Source organism: Melospiza melodia, chromosome Z (assembly GCF_035770615.1).
Source record: "Melospiza melodia melodia isolate bMelMel2 chromosome Z, bMelMel2.pri, whole genome shotgun sequence".
Classification (NCBI taxonomy): domain Eukaryota; kingdom Metazoa; phylum Chordata; class Aves; order Passeriformes; family Passerellidae; genus Melospiza; species Melospiza melodia.
Window position 1 is genome coordinate 72914251 of NC_086226.1, and position 24711 is coordinate 72938961.

General features: G+C 39.3%; 1 protein-coding gene across 3 annotated transcripts in view; it reads right to left on the minus strand.

The window, feature by feature from the left end:
- The window catches only part of SNCAIP (synuclein alpha interacting protein), an 88041-nt gene that overhangs the window by 26400 nt on the left and 36930 nt on the right, over positions 1-24711 (minus strand). For all 3 annotated transcript variants that reach the window (XM_063179790.1, XM_063179789.1, XM_063179791.1), the window contains exons 3-6: positions 15998-16070; positions 4780-5642; positions 2957-3136; positions 1402-1515 (exon numbers count right to left, since the gene is read on the minus strand). In XM_063179790.1, coding sequence (XP_063035860.1) covers positions 1402-1515; positions 2957-3136; positions 4780-5642; positions 15998-16070 — 1230 coding nt within the window. The remainder of the gene's footprint in view (positions 1-1401; positions 1516-2956; positions 3137-4779; positions 5643-15997; positions 16071-24711) is intronic.

Consider the following 24711-nt stretch of genomic DNA (forward strand, 5'->3'; position numbering starts at 1 on the left):
TTTACAGCAAGCATGCTAGCACCAGCAATCCATATATCCAGCAGGGTCCTGTCTGACACCGGTAACATCTGTATAGTAGGAAAGTGCAGAAAAAAGGAGATCTTTGCACAACATGAAAACAAGGGCATTTCTGTGCCTATGGAAACAGCAGGAGAAAAAGTAGACTCCCAGCTCCATAACTGTCCAAACCTGCCTCCTCTCCTTCCCTACCCTTGCAGTAAATTCATGCTTGAACAGAAGCAGTTAGCAGCAGAAATATGCCACAATAATTCTATAACATTTAATGAGACAACCACACACAGCAAAGACTGATTTTCTTAGTGGTTATATTTTGTTTGTTGTCTCTTAAGAAGAGTAAAAAGCATTAGCGCAAAATCAGAAAGGTTTGGTGTCTGCACCAATGTCTGGGGAATTGGAACTGGACAATCTTTAAGGTCCCAACCCAAACCAGACTATGATTCTGTGATTCCATGATTTATCTTAAATGTCTGTCAAAGAAACTGTGGGATAAAACGATCCATCTGCCAAAGAGGTTAGAGAAGAATAACAGATCACTATTTCTTTCACAGTAGATCCTGGAGAAGGTCCCTTGAAGATGGGTTATTGCAAGATCTACTTAGGAGAAAACAGACATTGTGGGAAGAGAATGTAGTGTAAGTAAGCAGAATATATGTTCCTTCGGATATAAGCAAAGCACTAGAATGCTGTCCTTCTGTGCTGTCTCACTGTAATATTAATAGACAAGTTAGATGTGAAACAGGACTGATTTACAATTAGCTCAGCTGGTTAGAGCATGGTACTAATAACAGCAAGCTTATGGGATCAAGCCCTATATGGGCCATTTATTTAAGAGCTGGACTAGATGATCCTTGTGGGTACCTTCCAAATCAGAATATTCTGTGAATCTACAGAATCTACTACCTACTTTTGTATGTAGTTTTCAACTAAAGTGGCTAAAGCTAGACAGATGATGTTCAAGTTTCACCATACTTCACTGCCAATACAATGAATTCTTGAATTGCAAAATTTTGTTGCTCTTCTGATGTATCCTATGAGTCCTCTAGACAACAGCTAATTTCTGTAGACATTTTTAGGATTTACTGGTTGACCTAATATGCCAGCTAATCTTCTCCCTGCCATTATTCAAACCTTATAAAACAAAACCCAAACAACCAAAAAACAAAACCCAAACAACAAACAAACAAACAAACAAACAAACAAACAACTTTACAGGGGAAAATGCTGAAAAAATTATGCAGGTTAAGTTAGGAAAGATTTTGCTATACTTCAACTAATTCAGAACACCTTAATTAAAAGCCACAAAATGACATACACACTTTAATTCAAATTCTTGTACAAGCATCTAAGTAATCTATTTGAAGAAGAAAAAGAAAGTCATACCTGGCCATAGCAACCTGCATAATGAATAAGGCTTGGGTGGTCTTTCGAGCAACTGAGCTCTGCAATAGCTTCTGTTTCGCTCACCATCCACCGAACACACTCCAGCTGACCATTCTAAATAAGCAAAAAAAAAAAAAAGTCTAGATTCCATTCTAAAGTCTAGCTGTTTCCATTCTAAACACATCTACTAGAGAGCAAAAAGTTTATCAGAATTATTAGAACTTTCCAGTTTGTTTAAGAATTTAAAGAATAAGCCAATAACACCTTTTGTCTTTTTCTGCAGAAAGGCAGGCTTGTTTAACAATTGGTTCCTTTACTTCCAATAATACTTGAACACTCTTTGTCATTCACAGAAAAGAGTATGAATGTGTTGGAGTTCTTCCTGCAAGTGAGGGTGCCCCAGCACAAGTATTTTTAATGATGACTTACATAACTGGACATGTCCTGGGTCATTGCAAAGTTCTATAAGAGCCTTTAAGTCATTTGGCTTAACTAAACCTTGTGGTTCTTTATTCTTACTTCCAGAGTGGTCTTCAAAACCGGTACAATGATATTAATTTTTCTTGCTCTTCCTTTATACCACTGTAACTCCCGTAATCTTTTACTGAGTGGGGTGTGCACCTCTTTTCCACAAAAGCAATAAGTATCAGAACTTACTGGCTTACAAACATATTATATACCTACCTTGAATAAACAAGAAAGAAAAATTGCAAAAATCTTCTGTGACTTTAAACTGGCAGACCATAAATATACAGTTTGATACAGGCCAAGATTTCAGAGCATTTCATTAGCACAACTAGGATCAGTTTAATTTTCTAATCATATAGCTTGGCCCAGAAAAATAAAAAAACCCAACCCTGACATCTGCACTAGGGCCCTAGGTCACTGAAATGATGCTTTAAATATGCAAAACTACAGGTTGGAATCCATCAGTCTTCTCAGATTCCAAACCTTTCCCAGGAAGCAAGTAACAATAAACCCCCTCAAAGAAACAGAAACTCTTGTATTATGTTTCACCCCTTCCCTTCTTTGTCCCTAAGGTATTTAGAGGATAAAAGGAATGACATTTAACCATTCACTCTCACTAAAGAACCAGAACCATTAAGGTTAAATCATCAACTGCTTTGGACAACCGGGAATTTTCACCTCAAGGTGCTTTTATGCTTTGTAAACTTGCTCTCACACTTGTCTTACAAGATTATACCTGTACTTGTAAAAAAACAAGAAACTGTTATGCTCCCTAAAGAAACAAGTGAATCCAAGTTAAGTGAAAGCTGCTTGAAATATAACAAATAGTCTCTAGATTCAGTAGACTGATTTAAAAATTAATGCATATGCAATAACAATGTAAGAGCTGTCACTATTATACAGTGGATATTACATCTTGTGTAGTAATCCATTTTATTTTGCTTATACAGTACCAGCTAACAGGGTTTTTTTCCCCTCACTTATAAAGCCTGAAAAATAACATCCTGCTGGATGCATTTCTTACTGCCATCACAGGAGGAAACTAAACGACCTTTATGTCACTTACAGTAGAGAAAGGGCCTGTTACCTTTATTGCTAGCCCAGCTGGAGTTAGCTGCTCAATGTTTCGTTCGTTCAAACAGTCTTCACCCATCAAAGAAGTGAGATGCTGCAGGCATTCTGCATGTCCCTTTGATGCTGCTACATGCAACAGATTGTTGTCACATTCATCATGGATCTTATCCAGATTATCTGCTGCTAAATGTGGCTGTTAAAAAAAGCCCTATGTTAGTTACAACTAGGGATAAAAAGATACATTTATCCTCACAGCCCCAGACACAAGCCAAACACAAGGAGGTTTCCCAATAGGCATGCTCTTTTACAAGTAAAAATCCAGAGCTTTTCACTTCACTGTACAGAACCTGGGTACTATTACCATAAGGACAGAAGTGGGATGTTTAGTGGGTTGATTAATTGTGAAGTTTCTCTCCTTTTCATGTAAATGTCATGCAACAGTGCAAGACCTTCAATTCTTTGCACTAGTCTAGTCAATAAGGTAACTGCAAAAATACCCATATACTAATAATTTCTGTCTATTTTGAGTTTTCTCTCCTTTTAAATTTTTTTGGCATTATATTGATACATAATTGAAGAGAAAATATTCACGACTTCTGAAAGACATTCCTGATTAATTTTGTTCATCACAAAAGAGACAGCTTATGCTAAGCACCATTTAAAACATAATTAAAGCACATGACAAAAGACTTTTGTGTGATAGCTTTTTTCCATGAAAAAAACTGTTGAGATATTTACTCAAAGTTCAACACCACTGTGATGTAATACACTATTTCTGCCCAATTCTAATTTAAAGACAAAATAATTGGATTGAGAAACTCCAAAAGAAAAACAGATGATTGAAGACAGAGTCAAGAAGTAGCAATAACAAAGTTCCTAGAGTTATGCAGTCTTGCCAGAGTGTTGTTCCATGAGTGTACTTCATGAAGAGGTTTCAACCACTTTGGAAAAAAAATATTTTTTCTTACCTATGATGTCCTCTTTTTTCCCCCCAGTTTCTATTTTGGGACAAATTTACCTTGCTTTTATATCTTAATGAGTAATCTAATATTCTCTTCTGCCTCTGTCTAGTTTTGAATATTTTCCTTTGTCCTTGTTTCTATGTTAATGGCATGCCTTTGTGCTTGAGTTAGACTGCTAAACAGAGAAGCTAAACAAAAATCTAACAAAAACAGTTTTTATACATACACTGTGCCTTCACCAGCTGTTCCATGTGGAGATCACATGCTCTGCATCATTGTGCTAAGTTGCAGCCAGTTACTTTGGAAACCATCATTGACAATGCCTGATCACAGTGCTAGAATTTACTAAAAAAGCCTTCATATGGGTCAGAGGCCAACAAGGCTTTACAGAAAGCTCCTCCCTGAGAATGCTGCTGCAACAAGACAGCATAAACACTCCTGAATAATAATCAGAATACAACAGAAGCCTCTCTGTTCCCGTCATCAACTTCTACATAACAATACTGGCAAACCAGCAGTAACTGAGCAAAGTGACCCACAAATGTGAAAGGCAAAACTCAGTTAGGATTTAAATTTGATATTTAAATGATCCTATTAGTTAAAATGTCTGCCTTCTTTATAATTTCAGTGTACTGCATAAAACAGCAATCTTGGCCATGCATACATAAACCTTGTATCTTGGTTTTGCTACATATTTTATTCAAATATTAATACTTTCAATTTGGAACCCCATAAGCTTAATTTCTAAGGAGTAACGAGTCTGCAAGATAAAAAGGGCAGTGATTCAAAATGTGAACATCAGCTTAGCTAGCCTAGTAAACCACATCATAGATCACTTTTATTCTATGTTTGTTACGAAAAAGATGATACTTACCAGTAAAGATATTTGGCCTTCCTTTACAATGTTTAAGATGCTCTTAATTTTTTTCACCTCTTCACTCCTCTCTTCAGGCCCCCCTGCACTGCTCCAGTTCATACTCAGCTCCTCTAGCTGCTTGCTTTCTGCCACTGCTGCCTGCAGGTGGAAAGTCCTCCGGTGGCAGTTCGGCATGGTCTTCTCAGCTTTGTGACCAAGAGGATCAGCAAGTGTCCTGCTGAAGAAGCCCTTGCCTTGGGCTTCAGATTCATGGGCTGAGCCACATTTAACTAAAGGCTGGGAAAGCTCTAATTCTTCTGCTGAATGCTTGTGCTGATCAAGGACAATGGGCTGCGTTTTTCTCAGCTGAGTGCCTTTCACAGGAGACAGCACACAGAACTGCGTCCCGCCAGCAGGCGAGCTCTCTGTGCTCCCTGCAGGACAGGTCTTGACACTTAGACCATTCACAGTTGAACACACACTTAAAAGTTTTTTCTCAGGAGCTACCTTTGTAAAAGGAACAGGTTGCTGACTTGATTTAATATAAGGCACATCCAAAATTTCATCCATATCCAGGTCATAGTGCTCCAGCTCCCCAAGCAGAACAGCAGGCTCAGTGCCTTTGCTTTTAAGGCTCTCTCCTTCTCCTGGACTCTGGTCATCATTTGGAGGTGCAGACTGAGAATCACTGCCTTTCTGGTATTCTCCCTTCTGGTTCTTCTGGTCGTCACTTTCATTGTTCTCAGAGCTTTCTGGCTGGTGCTTTAATGGAGAAACCCTCTTCACTGGTCTGAATTTATTGCACACATCTGCAATTCCTGTTGGTTTCTGTGCATTTCCAAGAAGAGTTGAGACCCCACAGTTCCAGCTGCTGCTGGAAACTAGAGAAATAAAGGAATTTGATTTAGCAGTGAGTGCTACCTGATACGTGACATGATAGCATGCTTTTAAAGACACCTGGCCAAATACCAGAAACAAGAATTATATGATAACATGCCAGATTCATATCTAAACAGATTTAATGGCAACTCTATCAAAACTGAAGAATTTTACATTCCTAAAAAAAACTTTTCTCAAGGATATATAATGTAATAATTACAAATAATTAGTTCTAATCAAGTTCTAACCAAGAAAATAAGTTGTCCGTGAGCCAACGATGTGGGCTGGTACCCAAGAAGGCCAATGGCATTCTGGGGTGCATCAGGAAAAGTATTGCCAGCAATGATCTAGAAGTGTTCCTCACCCTTTACTTGGCCCTGATGAGGCCACATCTGCAGTGCTGTGTCCCGTTCTGGGCTCCTCAGTACAAGAGAGATATGGAGCTCCTGGAGTGGGTCCAGGCTGTCCCTGTTAGTAAGGGACAGGACCATCTCTCTTACCAGGAAAGGCTGAGGGAGCTGTGCCTGTTCAGCCTTGAGAAGAGACAACTGGAGCAGGACCTCATCAATGTCTATGAGTATCTGAAGGGAGGGCTTCACGAGGAGGGACCAGGCTCTGCTCAGCGGTGCCCAGCAAGAGCAGGAGAGGCAATGGGCACACACTGAGGCACAGAAGTGCCACCCAAACTCGAGGAACAGCTCCTTTACTGTGCAGGTGACTGAGTACTGGAACTGGTTACCCAGAGAGGTTCTGGAGTCTCCTTCACTGTAGATATTCAAGAACTACCTGGACACAATCCTGTGCCACATGCCCTGGGATGGCTCTGCTTGAGCAGGGAGATTGGACCCCATGACCTGCTGTGGTCCCTTCCAACCTGACCCATTCTGTGAGCAATAGCCTAGTGGCATTTGCAGGGGTCTGGTCCAACTATGTTAGTTTGTACTCTGCTCTGCACTGAGAGGCATCATAAGAGTAGGATGATTTTCTGAAGGGCAACAAAAGAGTCAGCAAAGCTTTTTAGTGGATTTGTTTTAGCACCAATAACAACAACTCAGTATTTAAGGCCTGTTTCCTCTGGAAGATGTATTTTTCTTACAAGAACTAGAAACTCATGAACATCAACTGAGAGCAGGGACTGTTCAGCTTGGGGAAGGAGAGGGTCAGAAGGAATCTCATCATTAAGAAGAGGTAACAAGGCTCTTTTCCATGACAGGACAAGAGGCAGCCAGCACCAAGTGAAATATAAGAAATTCTGTCTGAGCACAAGAAAACACTTTTTAAATTGTGTGGCTGGTCAAATGCTGGCATAGTTGCCCAGAGATTTTTGAAATCTCCATCATTAGAGATAGAGTTCAACTGGACACAGACCTCGCTTAACCTGCTCTAGCCAACCTAAACAATTCTGTGATTCTCTGATCTAAAAATTAAGCCTACTTATTGAGATGTGATATTCCTTCTGAACTTCTCCTCTCTATGTTGGCTTCTCTGTCAAACTTTCCATCCCTTATATCTATAACCTGTGTACACTCACACCCACATGCACATCCATATCTATAGCTCCGGACCTTCCAGGCAATTATTTCAGTGCACTGCAGGATAGTTTGAGCAGTGAATCTGACTTGCAAGAAGGGAAGGAGCTCAAGTCAACTGAACTCTTAATTCTACTGAATGTGAACTCAATCCTACTGAATTTGTACTCTTTCAGAAATAGTCCCATCTGGTAATATTGATGATCTTCATAGTAAGTGGAATTCTGGCAAATAGTTTTCTATCTCTTGGTATTTTGTTAAGGGAGAGCACTAAAACCACAAAAGCATTTAGGCAGTTACAACACCCCTTTCAATGTACACTAAGAGTTAATGCAGTCTGAAAGTCAAGAATACTGTTTAAACAAAGCAGATTTATAACATGTGCTAACTGCATATCAGTGGGATCTAATTTGTGGTCAAAACACACAATTTGCCATGAACACCTTCCTAAGGAAACAGATATATACACTTTCAGTGCAACATTAATATCTGAAGCAAAAGATTAGTATGGCTTAGTAGTTATGGATGTCTGAAAATTACATTAATACTTTTGGAAGTGCTTAAGAAAACATTTCTGAAGAAGAAATAAAAATAATAATAATCAAAAGGCATGTAACTTAGTGGGCCAATACAAAGAACGCACTGTACTGACTTATTTATGTATTGTATAAGATTCTAGGTTCAAAGGCCTACACTTTTATGTTGGTTTTATTTACATGAGAAATTTTTTCCAAGTGATACTGGGAAATGGATACCATATGTTTCCCAGCTGTTTTGTTCTGACAGGAACTATTAAGCACTCAGTATGGAAATGAATTCTGTCTGAGTTTTATGAAAACACTGCTTTCAACACAGGGGTCTAGACAGAGGAAAAGGCATCAGCATTTTGTTTGTCGTCACTTTATTTAAGTTTACATTTATTTTGTTGCTTCACTTTCTCCACTTTTTACTTTAATAACATGCATTTACATAAACCACTGGTGACCAAACTGTAAAATCAGGCACTGAGAAGAAGCAGTGATGTTTGTTACAAATCTGCCTCAGATAATTGTGAAGTCATGTACTTCTCCTTTCTTTCATTAAAGTTAGAGCACAGTAAGGTACTTCCATTTTTCATTGTATTTTTTATCCACATCTCCTTACAAACACTGCTGTGCCAGGCAAAAAGAACTAAACTGGAATACCAAAACCAGTCAGCAATATTTTTACTGACTTAAAATCATCCTCTTCACTTAACTGAGATGATGAATTTCCACTGTTTTTAATAAAGGATTAGAACATAGCATTTAACCATATAGCTGAAGGGACAAAAGCAAGTCAGACTAGCAGACACAGTATTTCTTTGTGCCATTTACTCCTTGGGAGCTGCATCAGTCCTTAGTGAGTTAGGGCATGATTTCCCTCTCCATGACACTGCAGCCATAGCCTGGAGTGGACTGGGACATGGCTTCAATCTCTTTCTTTCTGCTTTCAGATTCTTGTTCCCCAAAGAAGCAAAAGCAAGTGTTGCCTATAGCTCCGAAAGCATCAGCACAGCAGGAGTTATGCTGAGTGGTCTTAAACAGCTGCTCCAGAGGAAAAGCCTCTTGCTCATCTCTCCATACTTATGAACTCAGACTGGGGCCATTAAAAGTCTGGGTCAAATAAATACTGTTTGATTGTTTTATAAACAACTGTAAAAGACGGCCTGAGTTTAAGGCAGGGGGCTAGAATGTGGAGCAGCTAGTTTGATTCCAGAATCTGACAAATAATTCTGGTATACTCCTAAAAAGTGATGAAAATCTTTTTCCCCCAACTTTGTGTCAAAATTATTTCCCAAACTTTTACTCATTAATATAAGAGACTTGGATAATTCTACTATTGTATTACTGAGGCAAAAAGAAACTGCAGACTTCTTTCGTGTTGGTAAAGAAGTGTTAGCTGCCTGATAGACCTGAGGTGTCAAAGTATTTCTTTGTCACAAAAAAAAAAACTTTATCTGGCAAAAACCTGCAAGGGCCAAATTTGCAGATGTAGTTCCTCACCATACATCATGCTCTATTTTTCTTTTTTTTTTGAGGAAGGCAAAACACAAAAGAGTCCAGAGGCCTGCAGCCTTATTTATAGGTTTTCTTATATATTTATTTACTTACATATGTTCTAGAACTACTGGGGGACAAATAAGCAGAAAAGGGGGCAACTAGGAAGCAACTAATATTTCAATTTAATCCCCACCTGATTCTACTTTCAGGAATCAAAATTGATCCTTATAACATGTTTCCAGTAGGAAGCATCTGTTGACTTCAGAGTGTTTTTCAATCACCTCTGTATCTAGAGCATGGTGAGAGGCAGAGTATCTGGTATACAAGCATCTGTAGAACAACAGGGTAACTGAGTTTTCTCCAATCATCAAGGTAACCTCCTTTACAGATGAAACTCTACACTTGTGACAGGCGGTTTCTGTGATACTTACAGTCTAATGGCAAACACCAAAATGCCTCTAAATTGTCCTGAGTATAACGAAAATATCAGTATCATGTTTTACTTTAAGAAAGCTTGTGAATAGCATTGACAACTGCTCATACTTTTTAAAATGCAGTATTTCAACATAATTCTCATGCAGTATTAGGAGGGGACCTGCAGCATATCTACACAAAGTTTCATATTTGGAGATTTACTGTCATCTGAAAGAAATGCCTGAGCTTCTTCCTTCTGATATGCCTTCAGCAGAGACTTGAATCAAATAAGACCACATTAATTCAGGTAAGATAAAGCATTGTGATTCTGACTTTGTATACAGGTGCTGATGTGTTGACTACACTAGGAAAACTTTCCAAAAACTCATTTTTGTAATCACCAATGTGGGCTCCAAGTGATAAAGGAACAGGTGTCTCTTACAAATCAGCGGATAATCAGAGCCAGATCCAAGGATCTATTTAATCCTTTATTAATATCACAAAATTCATATTTAACTGAATTCATTTTGACTGAAGGTGGCACTGTTTTACAGTTTTAATATATCAATAACCTGTACCAGGAATACATACTGGAGTTCTTTAACATAAACTCTTATAGCATGAGAACCTCAATTAAAGAACAAGAAAAAATTGGAGAGTGTTTGCTCCCATTTAAGTGGAATTTCAAGTCACTCTAAAGAAAAAATGAAAAGTATACAGGGTAAATAATTAGTGCTTTTAAATAACAGTGCATCTTTTCCAGGAAATTCAAACAATTTGTATCTCTGTGAATGAAGATTTTTTTCTTATCTTGGCTTGAGGAAGAATAACACAAAAGCTGTCATTCTTGAATAGATAATAAAGGAAAAGCAAAAAAAATTTTGAAATAAATAAATTTGCTCTACTCTTGTATAGAGTGATCTATGGACGTAAAAGGAAGATAGCAAACAAAGTTCTAATGAAAAATCAGAAGAGGTCATTCTGGCATACAATGTGTGAAAAAAAAGAAGAGGGAGGACGCAAAAATTTGGTAGGAAAATAACTTGTATGTAGCTAGCACAATTGTTTTTTACTAAGAAAATTCTTCAGTATTCTACCAAGGAATGATCCAATCAGTATTTTATTGTTTCAGACATATTTACCTAGGAGATATTTGGAGAGTATAGTCTCAAATATAGAATATAGAATACAAGTCTGTAAAATTGATGGTTTTTAACACTGCTTCCAAATCAAATTTTACTTATTTTCTCATACAACTAATAACTACCAAGAACTTGAGACAGAAATTTTCTGCCCATTGATTTGTTTTTCTCAATTAGAACATTAATATTTTGAATAATTTTTCAAATGGCAGTTTCTTTGGGAATGAATCAAGCAGTGCAGAAGGATAACTGCTGGGCATTAAAAGTGAATTTGTTTTTAACAATCAGTGAATAAAGATCTAGAGTAGTATATTGCCTTCATTTGAAACAGCCATTTAATGACAGCTGAAAGCCATCACAGATGACAGAATATACTTCAACAATGACATGGTTCAGTGAAGCTTGTTTAACACTGTTGTCTTGAACCATTTTTTCAAGTGTCCTTAGAAAATTTGCCCAGAAAGAATACAACCAATTTTATGCTTAGTAACAAAAGCATAAAGGACTGATTTCTGTTTCAGTTCATCAGTCTATATCAAACAATGCTGGAAATCAACGGGCACTCTGGCTAACACTTCATTTCAGGAAAAATGTGCTAGCTTGGTCCATTTCTAAACCACACCCTTTAATTTTTATCTTTGAAGATAAAAAAATTAGAGAATCACAGAATACTCTGAGTTGGAAGGGATCCACATGGATCATTGAGTCCAGTTCTTAAGTGAATGGCCTGTACAGGGTTTAAACCGACAGTCTTGGAGTTAATTAGCACCTTGCTCTAAACAGCTGAGATAATGTCCACCTTAGTGGTTATTATGCTACCTAAAAGATCATTATCTTGATGCACAATTGTAGAAAAAACAATTACCCTTAATCACTTTATTGTGGATAAACCATGATTTTCCCTGCAATTTTTTGCCAATACTGTATCTCTTTCCTTGTAATCTGGGGATACTGACACATATCCTGGGTCCAGGATCCCTTGGAACTTTCCTGAGTCAGAATTCCCTAAATCCAAGAAGGACTCTGAGAAGTCTTAAGGGACTGGGATGCACGACTTGAAGGAATACCAAAGAAGTTGGCAGATGATGCAAAATTAGGGGTAGCTGGTTACTCTCTCTGAAGACAGAGAGGCCCTGCAGAGACACCTCGACAGGTCAGAGGCCTGGGCAATCACCAACTGTATGACGCTTAAGAAAGGAAAGCGATGCATTCTGCTCCTCAGATGGGGAAACCCTGGATGAATGGACAGACTGGATGAGAATGTGAATGAGAGGCTGGAGAGCAGAGCCATGGAAACAGACCTGGGGGTGTTGGTCAATGGCAAGCTGATCATGGGCCAGCAGTGCCCTGGCAGCCAGGAGGGCCTCGTGTCCTGGGGAGCATCAGGAACAGCATGGTCAGCAGTGCCTGATGCAAGGGACAATTCCCCAAGGGAGGGGATTGTCCTGCTCTGCTCTGCTCTGCTCTGGGGCAGCCTCACCAGGGGCAGTTCTGGGTGCCACAACACAGAAAAGACATTGAGCTGTTAGAGAGGGTCCAAAGGAGGGTAACAAGCATGGTGAAGGGTTTTGGGGTGAAACCGTGTGAGGAGGGGCTGAGGTCACTTGGTCTGCTCAGGCTGGAGAAGAGGAGACTGAGGGGAGGCCTCATTCCAGCTCTGCAGTTCCCCCATGAGGGGAAGCAGGGGCAGGCACTGATCTTCTTCTCTGAGGTGACAGTGACAGGATTCAGGAGAGTGGCATGAAACTCTGTAGGGGAGGTTTAGGTTGGATGTCAGTGAAAGTTCTTCACCAGAGGGTGTTGGGCACTGGAACAGCTCCCCAGGGCAGTGGTCACAGCACTAACCCGAGAGAGCTCAAGAACTGTTTGGGCAATGCTCTCAGGCACATGGGGTGACTCTGGGGGTGTACAGGCCCCTGTCCTGTACAGGGCCAGGAGTTGGACTTCGATGATCCTTGTGGGCACCCTCCAACTCAGAATATTCTGTGATTCTTTAATTCTGAGACAGGATGGAGACTCTGCTGCTTCATGGCTGTCGTGCACATCTTGCAAAAGAGTGAAGCAGGAACAGGACCTTCCCAACAATACCTCCACCTGCCAGTGCTTTCCAATAAACGGAGGCAATGGTGGCATTTCAAGGAGGAAAAACTACACATTGGGAAAACTTTCTAACACCTCCCTTTCCAAAAGAACAAGTAATCTGAGCAAAACTTACAGGCCATCAGAAATAATAAAAAAACCCAAAATGCCTGCTGAAGGAATTATGTGAAATACTAGAGAAGACGCAATGACTTCTAAACACAGTACTTGCCTAGGATTAAAAGCGCTTGGAGTAATTTGAAAACAATGTAACCAAATACTTTCATATGTTACTAACTTATTATTCAGTGTTTACATGAAAGAGGGAAAGAAAATCGGAATGACAGGGCTATTTACCAAACTTATCTGCAAACAATGAATAGTAACACTTCCATATTATTAGCCATATAGTTAAGAAATGTAATTCCATAATAAGAAATGGGTCTGGTTTATATCTGTTCCAACAATCCCGCTGGTGAAAATTGTTGCCTATATATATATGTATATATACATATATATTTTTTTTTTCAAGTATAAATTCGAATCTTACTTTCTCCACAATTTTTTCTTAACTGTATTAGTAAACTAAATATTTTCCTAAGAGAAAGATGACAGACAATTGTTTTTTAGATTCTGACATGTCTTATCTATGGTTAACATTTGCTTAACTTTTAGTTCTTCTGAAAAAAGAATTATTGGACAGCTACTTTCATAGTCCTCTCTGTTTTAAAGGAGAAATGCAACCTCTAAGTAAGCAGGAGTCAGTAAGAGGTAAAAAGCTAAATCAGCACTTTGTAAAACCTCTGAGTTTTTCTATTTGTAACTACTTGAATTAACAGTGGAATGCTGTTACATTCATAAATTACTATGAATGCTTCATGCTAAAGTATGAAAGATTTATTATATAATCCATTTTCATTAAAAATAGCACACATCATCAATACTTTGGCATCATTATTTAAATGATCTACAGTACAGGGAAGGCAAAAGACTGTGTCAAATGCAACTGTGAAAAGTTATCAAATGGAGCCTTATATATTGTTGACTAATCCAGCTATGTTGATATTTCAAGACACTTGAGATACTCAAATCTGTACAGACATGTTAAGTGATACACTCCTGTTCAGCACTGTATTATTACTCAGTAAATAGAATAAAAATAAAAATATTTCAGTACTATCTCCCATTCACCAAAATAAGTGTTGACTAGCAAGAAAACCCAGCTTTTAGTCCTGTTTCCACTTTGCCAATACTACTATCAGTGCAAAAGACCTCTTTTTTACTCTATACTTTTAACCAATCTGTAATTAACAGAGCTACTACTGTAGCCCCCTAGAACTACTACTGTCTTCCAGCAATGTATTTGCTTCTGTCAACCCCTTTTTAAGGGAATAGATGGTGATTTAATCAAAATCATAATCAAAAAATGTCCATCTGCAGAGGCAACCACGGAACAAGAGAGATACACGGGATGCTGCCAGCATCCCACAATCTAAAGGAAGAGCTCCTAACCAATATTTCATCCTTATTATTGGATTACATTTCACTTTATGACTACAACCTTAATTTTAAATGCAGAAAGAAGAATGGGAGGAGGAATATGAGACAGAATAGTGGGAGCATGTGGGGAGCAATGAGGGATTAAATGCTCTGGCGTATGGCAGGGAAGAAGGATAATCAGAAGGGGGAAGAAGTAGATGAAAACAAGGAAGGGGGAGAGAAAGAGGCAGGAGGAATGAGAGAAGAGTGGGAGAAGAATAGTGTGGAGCAATGGTGTGACAACAGGAAAACAGGGAGATTGGAGTAAGAATGGGTAAGAAAGGAGAAGTGGGAAGGAATTGGAAGAAAGGGGGAAGGTGTCAGGATGAGCAAGGGATGAGCAAGGGGGGAAGTACCAGCAAGAAGGAAGAAAGAAGGCAGAAGAAAAGGGACAGGGATGAGACAGGGGTAGGGGAAGGATACAAGGGTGTAAAGGGGTAGGATGGGAAGGAAGAGGGGAATATGCAAAGGAGGATGGAGAGGACGATGGGGTGAGACTGGGGTAGAAGGAGATAGGGTAATTTGAGGGGAGTGCATCAGGAGTCTTCACCCATTACACTTCTGCCCTGCTCTTGCTTGCAACAAGTAATAGTGTGTGTGCAACCACTGCTGTGCCCTGTGTAGGCAAGTAAGTATTGTGAAAGTAATATGCAAGTAAGTATTGTAAGGAGAGGTTTGCTTCTCTTTATTGCCAAGGACAGTGGCATGTGGTGACCTGGCCTCTAATAAGTCTGTTAGAAGAAGTAGCAATCAGAAAGTTTTCACTTAAGTTAAACACAGTAGAAATTTTAAAAAGCCTGAAAGAAAATATAGAAATAAAAGTTGCTGAAATATAGCATGGTTCTTAAGTCCTTGTATCATCCCATCATCCCATCAATTCCAGATCTCCTGCTTCTGTTATAAAAGTACTTGATGAAACAACATTAACAAAAGTTCAATTAAAAGATCAAAAAGGCACAATAAACTTTTCATAGCTCAACAAAAATACTTCTCTTACCAATTCATTTCTCCTCCATCAGGAAGAGAAAAATAAAAGCGGATTAATCTGATTTACAGAGTGAAAAACAACGCTGAATGCACTTTTTGTCAGGGGGCAGGGGGAAGGTCTCCAGCTGGTTCTCATCTATATGCCATGATTCTTCATTTAGTTTACACTATTAAACTAAAAAACTCTGCTTTAATCTTAACTATTACAGTATGCCTTAGAGTAGATTCTATCATGTAGCATCCTTGATACAGTTTCAGACTCTGGCAAAACATCATCCCTCAGACTGGTTGTGGCCATATGAGTAGTAAATGTATCCAACATTTTTTCATTGGCGCCTACATTATTACGTCTTGTCACCAATGGTTTCTCGGGTTTTCAAGTAAATTGTTGCACATACTGTGGTTTGGAGCTGCTGAGATGAAGCCCTACATTTATCTGTATACAGCCAAATCCTTTTTTGGAACTTTCTTTCCTTCTAATGAACTAACATCTGTTGAAAAAAAAGAAACTCATGTTTCCAGAACACTGTACATAAATGAGAAAAAACAAAACAACAGGACACTGCCAAGAAGTTATTGTTGCCAAACCGTACAGGATTAAAACAAAGCCTAGAATAGTATGGGTGGACAAAAATGGGCATCATACCTGCTCTGTCTTCATTTTGTGAATCACACCTTCTACATAATTCTGGGATGGTCTTGAGAGAAGTTACAGAATACTGTAAAAAAGGAGAACAAAATGTATAGAGGTAATAATTAAAAAAAGACAAAAAGTAAGATTTCCAAGAGATTCAAATGTCATGGACGCTAACTAAATCTACAAACCAAGGCTGCTTCTGGTAGTCTGATGGTCTTAGGTTGCATGAGAAAAGCAAAAGGCACCTGCTTTTGTTTCCCACCCAGAGACATACAAAACAGACTTTCAAAGCCAGAGCAAAGCATCTCCTCACCTCAGATTTCTCCTTCCTGCACGTCACCACTGCTCAAGGCACAAACACAGTGTGAGATACATCGGAGATCAGACCACATGCAGGCTTCAAGGGCCTCACTTTGCCCACCTGCGCACCTTTATGGTTTTGCAATGCAACAATTACCATGCTCAAAAATTACAATTCAAGCTGTCACAAACTGATATGTAAAAGGGATGCAGAATATCTGCACTGCAGAGATTTTATTCCAGAGAGGGGGATGTGTACACAAATATATCCGACAACAGGCTCATTTCACTAACCTGGGCTTTATTAAAGCAAACTTGTACTATTATTTTGATAAAAATAAAATATTTATAAAATAAAACACATCTAATATGAATCAACATGTTATTCTCCACATTAACCTTCAAAAATGGAAAATAAAAAACCCAGAGGTGCATAGGTATTTTACTAAACAGAATTTTTTAGTTTATATGCTTGTGGAATACCTTTAGAAACACATAGAATCCAGAGTTATAAAACCATACATTCTGATATGTAGTTGCTTTATAGCAAGTCTTTCTTAATCAAATGCTTAAATGTTACAGGAATCTCCATTTAAACAAATGAAAATCATTATGTTTGCGAAAGAAATATCAATTACCTTGCTTATACTAAAAAAGACCCTATAAAACAGTATTTTGGAAACTTTAATAGAAAAAAAACCATTTAGGATTAGCACAACTGAAATTTTTCTAAGAATACATAAACACCATATGTTTTCAAAGAAACAGACATTTTAGTTGGTGTGCTGTTGACCAATGAAGCAAAACAACTATATATGAAACCATATAAACTTTCCACACAAAAAAAAGAAATAGTGATACATTGTCTTGGGTTTTGCTGACAGTTAGTCATTTGGTGTTTGACATGTTTCTAAAGCACAGCTGGCAATCTCATTCAAAATAATCTAAATTCAAGCTCATGTGACCAACTGTAGAGTAATGTACTTTTCTGGTGCAAGTTTAAAACTGTTACTCAAATGATTGTAGTTACTTCATTAAGCCTAGAAAACCTCCCAGGCCCTACTTTTTCCCTTGCCGACCTAATTCAGGGATGTATTGAGAAACCTCAACCACAAGAAGAAACCCTCGTAAGTATTCCCAGGATCAACACTGAATTTATTAATTAAAATGTGTAGCAGCACTCCAGAGCTACCCAGTAATTCCAAGCCCCACTAAACAAGGGGCTGTCTATAAGGCTCTGACTGTTTCAGGATATGACAGCCTAAAGCAAAAAAGAGCAGAGCTGAGACAGTGAGAAGGATGCTACGAAAGACAAATTAATACATGGACAAACACCATGTGCTATCCTTCACTTTAGTCATTGTTTAATAAAGCCTGAGCTGTTAAGCTCTACATCTTGCTATTTCAGCACAAAGACTTAGAATGCAATGTTGAACTGGTCTAGTAAGATTCTCAAAAAAATCCAAGGAGCATGTCTCCAAGGAATATGGTAGCTTCATAAGACCAGCTGTTGCAGTTTAAACTATTACACAGTTTGTAATTCAATTAGAAAGAGGCCTTTTGTATTCTATTGCTGTGTATTTTGTCAGACAACTTCAAAAACAGAAAGCCGTCTTTCTTTTTGTCTTTTTCCTGCTCTTTCTTGGAAAACCAGGGGTTTTTTTCCATTTCAGCATTGCTCCAAAATGTATTCAGTTAGTAATCCCACCACCAAAAATCTATTGAATGTTTATAAATTTGTTACTCATTTTTATAATATTGGTTTGATTTCATTAACAGATTTCCTCCCACTTACCTCTGTTCTCAAAGATACTTCTGCAAATTTACATTTCTGCCTTCTATATTTTGTGGTTAACATGTAAAGAACCAGCTTTTGGTCAGCGAAAAATATAAAATTACTTTTTCAAGAGGACCTTTCCCAACCATAAAAACAATTGATTTCTCACATATTTAAGTTCCAGTTCTAATAATCAGTAATGTCTTCTAGCTTTTCTTCAACTGCAAATTTCAAGGTTAAACAGGACATCAAAAGAAGTTGAGACTGCAACCCTTCCTTGGAACAGAATTTAAGACTCAATACTTATTCAACTGCATTTAAAATTAATTACTTTCAACTCTTCATTTAATAATTTCAATATTTTTTTGCATGTAAAATTAAACACCACTTGTCACTTTCACCACTGGAGTAGCCACTTCAGCCAGAGCTGAGGGCCATGCCCAAGGGCACAACTGACAATGTAAGAGCTGAGCACATCCTGTTACTTCCTCAGCCAATGCTTACTGTGATCTTTGGTAGTTAATTAAAGTCTGGTGTGGCTGATGGTGACATTCAGTAACAAACTAAGAGCTTGTTCCTAAGATAACATATGTTATGGAATTTTTGACCACTGTTTGAGGTCTGAGTTCCCTTTCAGCATTTAAGGCCTGCCGAAATAGTGAATTCTAATAAGCCTCTAAAGAACTTTGTAGGATGGAAGAGCAGTATCAACAGCAAATGAGACAAGAAGCAGTAGCAAGCATTCCATCCAAATGCAAGATAGTCCCAGATATTTTTCCAACAGACACTGGTAATTCAAGGAAAAATGGAACTTCCCTAATAATACAATACATTTGTTCATTATGTAACACTGCACTACAGAATCTGAATTAATGACAAGATTAACCTTTCAAATTTCACATGGTTTTCAGATTTTAATGCAATGAATTTTAAACAAAACACATAAGAAAAAAAATATCTTTAATAGGGCTGTTCTGCTCTGTGCCACTTGTCCACCACTAGCACATGCACTTATGTTCCAGAAGTATCAGAAAGAAGAAATAACTGATCATGAGTAGTAGCAGAGAAATATTACAGAAAATAGTAAAAGCCCCAAGTAAATTAAGAATCAAAAGTTACTTTTCCACATTCTGCTGTATCCTAAATGGAGTTAAAGTGCAAAGCTGTATGCATAGTGTGACCCTCAGACCACATTGTCACAACCATGACACCCCAAGGCATGAAGGACTACGCCCAACTGTTTTCAGTATCAGAACTCAAATAATTTACTGACTGCCTGACTCTGTCCTGATCCTAAATGCAGAGTTCTGTTTTCATTTTGGTACTGTAAAGAGACACCTTCCTCCATTACAGCAGCTTTTCTCAAGTGTGTCCAAGTAAATAGTGTCATTTCAGTTTATTTGTGATAGTGGGAAAAAAGTCTCATTGATATTAAAAACCTATTAAATTAGTGAATTTACAATGCATCTTCTTAATCATTTAACTGTGCAATGTCATTGTATTTCTGAGACATTTATTTGGGAATAGCAAGATATATTGAGAAAAAGTAAAGGAACAATATTTGGCCTGATGTTGCAGGAAGATTTTTCTCAATAATAGTGTCAATTTAAGCAGCTTCCAAACAAAAAACAGAGAAGGAAAGAGATTAGACTGGCATGGCGCATGTGGGAAATATCACCTCCTCAAACTAAGTGTCTTTCTTACAGCTGTGATGAACATCTTTGGAGCACTAGTTAGGTTATTTGTGCCACGTGTTGTGCATTTTATAGAGACACTTGATATGTTATTCTTCCCTTTAGCTTAAAAGGGGACCTATATAGACACTACTAACACATTTAGGGGTACAAAATGTCTGTCTGAAACTAACACTTCCACCCAGTGGACATCTGCATTTTGCTTCATTCTGAAATGGGATACAGGAAGAAAAGAGAGATGTAAGAGAGAGCTCCAGCTGGATGGTAAATGAATCAATGCTGCAGCTAATGATTGTGCCTGCACAGCGATGCAGGACCCTGCACACTGAGCCCAGCAGGACTGGGGGATGTGTGTGAGCCTGAGGGGCGATCCAGCTCTTCCTGTGGCCCAGCAAGGGTGCAGCAGGCTCAGGAGGGGCCCTCTGCTGAGTAAATGGGAGGCTGGTACCTTGGGCACACTCCTGACCACACATAGGAAGACACATATCTGCGTCTTCCCTGCCAGGCAAGGAGATTCACAAGAAGTTTTTTAAGCTGTCCCAAAATTTCTCATGATTCAACAGCTGTTTGCTTAGATCTAAACTCAATTACTGCACTTTCATTTCACAAACCTTTAAAACAGGAGCAATCTCACACTGGCACCACTGAGCCTGACTTTCATTCATACAGAGCAGAGAAAATTATTAGAGCAATTACCTATACACTCAATCTCTAACTGTTTACAAGTATCTTAGCATGAGAAACTCTGGTTATGATGAGGTTATCTTGTACTATTTCTGTAAACCAAAAAATAAAATTGCTTCAATTTCCTCAATTTGCCAGTGCAATATAAATCCTGCATTCCAACCAAAGGGTTAGGAAACCTTCAGATAATGCAATCTAAAGGTCTTTTATTTCTCCTTTCCTTTCTGTAGGCAGTTATTAATGAAGAAATAAATTAAAATATTTAGCTGGGTTGCTTAATGTTATTGCACACAGATTATTACTTTTGTTTAACATAAACAAGAGCCCCAGAAACCCATTCTGCTGTCTCAATTACAGTCAAATATACTATACCATTTACATCAGGAATGGAACCATCTTAGTTTATAAAATGAGCACCACATTTACATTCCAGGACCCTGATGGAGTTGGTAGATGTAGCTGCTAAGCCATGCCAAATAATATATTAACAGTCATAGCAGTCAGTCTCCAATGACTGGATAAAAGTGATACCACATTCTCCTTTAAAAAGGATGAAAAGAAGACCCCCAGGAACTACTAGTAGGTCAGCCATGCCTCAGCGCCCAGTAAAAGCATGGAACAGATCCTCCTGAAACTTATACTGAAACATATGGATGGCAGAGAGGTGATTAGAGACAGCCAGCGTGGCTTCACAAAGGGAAAATTGTGCCTGACCAAGATAGTGGCCTCCTGCAATGGAGTGACAGAGCTACAGAGAGAGCCTCAGCTTCTGCAATGCCTTTGGCACACGGTATCCAAGCACAACTTCCTTGCCTCTAATTTGGAGAGACATGAGTTTGACGGATAGATGGACAAGGGATTGGCCACGTCCAATGAGTTACAATCAGCAGGTCAGTCTCCAAGTGAAACTCAGCAATGAGTGGTGTCCCTCAAGGATGCATACTGCAACCAGAAGCATTTAATATCTTTGTCAAGGACATAGATGATGGGATCAGGCGCAAGTTTCCCCATGACACCAATCTGAGTGGTTAATTTGCTGGAGGGATGGAATGCCATCCAGAGGGACCTTGGGACAGGTTGTGGTGTGGGCTCACGTGAACACCATAAAGTTCAACAATGTCAAGATCCTGCATCTATGTGTCAGAGCTATGCCCAGTATCCACACAGACTTCGATATTGAGAGCAGCCCTGCAGAGAAGGACTTGGCATACTGGAGGATAAACAATTTGACATAAACTGGAAAAGCTCACTTGCAGACTAGAAAATCGGTCATATCCTGGGCTGCACAAAAAGTCTGGCCAGCAGAGCAAGGGAGACAATCCTCCCACAGACTTCATTCTTGGGAGAATCCACCTGAAGTACTGTCTCCACTGGGACAAAAATGACATGGACATGTTCAGTGTGTCCAGAAAAAGATCATGAAAATAGCCAGCGGCCTGGGCCATCCTCTTCTGTGAAGTAAGGCTGAGAGAGAGTTTGGATTCTTCATCCTGGAGAACAGGTGGCTGCAGGAAGCCTTTCTTATGGCCTTCCAATACATACAGGAGGCTTATAAGAAAAATGCAGATTGTTTTCCAGGGCCTGTAGTGACAGGACACGGGGCAAATGAGAATACATCAATTTAGATTGAATACAACAGGGACATTTTTTACAATGAGGGTAGTGAGACACTGCAACAGGCTGCCCAGAGAAGTTGTGGATGCTCACAACACATGATTGTATGTGGTTTATGCAGTAAACTAACACCAGAGGCTGCCTCCATGTAGGAGTGGCTGCTGGCAAAAGCTGAGCCCATCAGAAATGTTGGTAGCACCTCTGGGATAACAGACTTAAGAAAGGGTAAAAACTACTGCATAAAAGCAGCTGGGAGAGAGAAACAATAAAATGTGAAATACCAAGGTCAGTGAAGAAGTAGGGGAAGGCAGAGCTCCAGATGCTGTGGCAGACATTCCCCTGCAGTCACAAGAGAATACCATAGTGGAGCACATATCACAGACACCCAGCCTTCAGCCCACTAGGACCTCACACTGGAGTGTATGGAGTGCCCTGAAGAAACCTGCAGCTTGCAGAAAGACAGCGCTGGAACAGGGTCCTAACAGGCAGGAACTAACACTTGTGGAGAGGAGACCACATTGGAGCAGGTTTTCTAGCAGGAACTGTGACCCTTTGTGAGACCCATGCTGGAGCAGTCTGCTCCTGAAGGATTCTGTCTCATGGAAAGGATGCATGCTGGTGCAGTCCATGAAGAATGCTGGTCCTTGGGAAGAATTCACTGGGGAAGTTCACAGAGGACTGCCTTCCGTGGGTGGGACCCCACGCTGGTGCAAGCATGAAGAGGATGAGGAGGGAACAGCAGAGACATTCTCTGATAACCTGTCTTAGGTTACAATGGAAGATGCACCCAAAAGTATGTATTCTATCACCACCTTCATAAGCTGTTAAAACCAGGTAGGGCAGTGCTCCTTATCTACTTCCTGACTCGTCCCTGATAACTCCCGGGGATATCTTCTGCCAATGGGCCATTGAATCTCACTGCAAGACTGATAAAATTACATCCTCCATTGTGAGATGCTCCGCCCAGCAGGAGGATCCAAGGATTCCTACCTGGATATGATTGGAAGTTTGGAACATAACAGGCAGCTTTATCCACTGAATTCCCAGAGGACAAGACCTCCACAACCACCACTGGATTTTTGCAGGAAGATCAAGCCCTTCTACAGGATTACTGCTTCACAGAACTACATCTATCCCTTCAAGAGGACTGCAGCCACCATTTAATCAGATGCTACCAACACCCTGATGCACAGGGTGTCAGGTCGCATTCAGACTCTGTCAGTGTCAGTGTTTTTGTAATATTGCATTTACTTTAATTTTCCTATTAAATTGTACTTCTGACTCGGGATCTCCCACTGGTTTGCCTTCAAACTAGTACCAGAATGCAAACCCCATCGTCCCCCATCCCCCTGTGCTTACCAGGTGGCAAAGCAAAGCACTCAGGAGTGAAGTTGAGACTGTGGAGAGGGAGGAGAGGGGAAAAGGTGCTTTTAGGTTTGTCCTTGTTTCTCATCATCCTGTGCTTTTGGATTGGCAATAAATCAGTATCACCAAGAAGAGTCTTTTTTTCCAATTACATTAATTGGTGAGTGGTGTCCCTCTCCCTAAACCACAAGTTTCTTGATGGAGTAGGATTGACAGAGTGACTTGGTGAGCACCTGATGACCAATCAATGCCAACCCATCACAACGAGCCTTGGAACAACCTGATCTAGTGGAAGGTATCCCTACCTATGACAGGGAGATTGGAACTCAATGACCTTCCAATCCCTCTTCCAACCAAAACCATTCTAGGATTCCAGTTGGAGAAATGTAGTTTCCTTTTGTCATGTACATATGTAACATAAAAACAAACCTACAAACCAACAAAAAACCACAAAAAAACAAACAAAAAACCAACCAACCAAAACCAAACAAAACAAACTAAAATAAAGTAAGAACCCAAACACACTTCCCCCACCCCCTTTCCCTTACTTACTCATATATTTGCCTTTTAAATCAAATTCCTGTCTTTCTGTCTATCTTTTTTTTTGATTATTACATTTTGGTCAATTTTGCTGAAATGGATGACAAGGGTCTGGACTACAAACAGTGGCTTTCTAAATGAGGTACATTTGTAAGTGCATCATTTTAACAGCCTTCTTGCTGCCATTATTATTTGTCACTTTTCTGCACTGGATTAGAACCACAGGGCTAACATGAATAATATAATTTGCTAATACAGATGCTATGCAGCTGCTCTTACCAGAGCAGGCGAATGATAAAAGGTGAAGGTCAGGTATTTCTAAACTGTGTATGATGAGATATGAACAGAGCACTAGAGTAACCATGAATTGTCTTGTTGATCTGGGTTCTGGCAACAAATCCTTTGTCCTCTTACTTGTTAAAGCAGGGAGTAAAACTGCTACCTCAATCACTTGTGACGATTTTTAATTTAATGTTCAGCATCCCCTGAAAGAACAGCCTATGAAAGCAGCCAGCCTGAGCTGTTCAGCAGTGAGTAACCTAACCCACCAGTATGCAGCAACAGCCACAACGGGATAGACATGGAAAGGTTACATCTATTATGTTTTACAGTTTTACTAAACTGAGTATAGAAACAGATACCAGGACATAATCTGGCATATAACAGTAATATAAAGAAAGTTGCCCATAATAAGGTATTCACTCAAGATTGGCTTATTGTCTTGTAATATTTTGGGCATTTGCCATATT